Source organism: Cynoglossus semilaevis, unplaced genomic scaffold (genome assembly GCF_000523025.1).
Source record: "Cynoglossus semilaevis isolate Cse_v1.0 unplaced genomic scaffold, Cse_v1.0 C19229410, whole genome shotgun sequence".
In the NCBI taxonomy this organism is placed as follows: Eukaryota; Metazoa; Chordata; class Actinopteri; order Pleuronectiformes; family Cynoglossidae; genus Cynoglossus; species Cynoglossus semilaevis.
In genome coordinates, this window is record NW_007585567.1 from 1 (window position 1) to 1,710 (window position 1,710).

The window sequence follows — 1,710 nt, forward strand, 5'->3', positions numbered from 1 at the left end:
TTATTTTCAAAGTTGGAGACATACAGGTTTAGTAGATGTCTTTGCGCTTAAAACAACATACTACAAAAAAAACAAAACAAACTACTGTCAAACCTTCTCAGACCTACAAATGGATGACACATCCAGAAGACAGCTTACAAAAACAGACATTGAATATCTAATTTTTCTTTTTATTATTTGTCACCAAACAACTCAGGTTCGACTGTTATAATTTCTGTTTAATGTGAAGCATGTGCAACAAACACGTATTTGGAAACCTTTCACATGAGCTTTGAATGTTTGGTGGGGCTACTGGTGCTAAAAGGACTGTGAGACTTTCTCTTTGCCGCCTGGCTGATGAGTGTGTGTCTGTCTGGTGCTGTGTTTGCAGGTTTCCCATTGCAAATGGCGATGGAGGACGAAGATGAGGTGTTTACAGGATCATGGTTTACGTCTTTGCTCACTGGACCCAGCGAGTCTGAGGGACCAGCCTGGTTCTCTTCTGGCGTATCAAACAGCAAATCAAAAGACAGTTCTTCAGTCTGGGAGGGAACTCTGCTCTTTGTACAACCAGAAACACCAACTAGGGCGTCCCTACCTGACACCAGGCCTACAAAAACATCATCATCGTCATCTTTCGGAGCCACCTTGTCACTGAGGGCGCTGCCTGCTTCAATGTGTGGTGAGTGATCTGAGCGCTGAGGTTCTGGTACCAGAGTGTTGTCCATGTCTGTTGGAGGAGAGGAGTTTAGTGAGAGCTGGGATCCCCTGCTACTAGAACTCTCTCCATCCAGCATCATGGAGTCCAACTCTGATATTTTATCCAGATAAGCTGCATCCATGGAAGCTTCACTGGACATCTGGAAAGTGTCAGACACATTACCTACTAGAATGGATGTCGAGGCTTTCACTGAGCTGTCTGTGCTCGTGCACGGTTGCTCATTAGGGTTTGATCTCTCCCAACCGACCCAGAGAACAGATTCGTTGGGCTCAACATCAGCATCAACATCTGAAGCTGAGGCTTTGGGGAATTTGTCAAGACTGATGAACTGATTTTCCGTGTTGCTGGTAGCCTTGTCAGGGCTAGGGAAATCTTCAAAATCAAGTCTTCTCAAATAAGACGCAGGTTTAAATGCCACTTTTTTCTCACGGATCCCAGGGCTTCTCAAAGTCAGTGAACGGAAAGCAGTGGACGGAGTGGTGGGCAAAATGTCAGGAGAAGCAGTCTCCAGGTTTTCACTTTTCCTTTCAACTGTGGGATTTTTACTGAACTCCCTGTGATCTGCAGATGGCATGAACACTAAGCTATGGTTTCTGGAAAATGTTCGACATTCTGTCTCTGGATTGCTGCAGATGGACGCCCTTTCATTGTCACTCAAACTTCTTATCATCATGCTGATTTTCTGATGCTGTGTGAGACTGCCTGAACCCACATTGCTACTCCCACTGGCTTCCTGCACTTCAGAACAATTCTTTTCCGACTTTCTGATCCGAGACTCCATGTCTTCGATGTACTGGTCACTGCGCTCCAGAGCTCTCTTCAAGTGGTCCACATCGCGCTCATAATGCTGGATTTTAGCCTCCAGTGCTGCCACCGTATAACGTCCAAACCTAGAAAAAGATTGAGTGGCATAAATTGATCTGAAATTTCAACAAACGTAAAACCAGACTACAGACAGAACCGTAGAGATAAACATAACCCCAATGAAACAGTTTCATCACAGATCAGTT

The 1,710-nt window shown here is 45.0% G+C and overlaps 1 protein-coding gene across 1 annotated transcript; it reads right to left on the reverse strand.

Annotated features, from left to right (window-relative positions):
- Positions 1–7: 7 nt before the first annotated feature.
- On the reverse strand, positions 8–1,628 carry LOC103399094 (RING finger protein 219-like; the record flags this gene model as incomplete). The annotated part of the gene is made up of 1 exon (XM_008337837.3): positions 8–1,628. A coding segment is annotated over one exon (1,368 nt), but the record flags the coding sequence as incomplete, so codon positions are not given.
- Between the last annotated feature and the right edge of the window lie 82 nt (positions 1,629–1,710).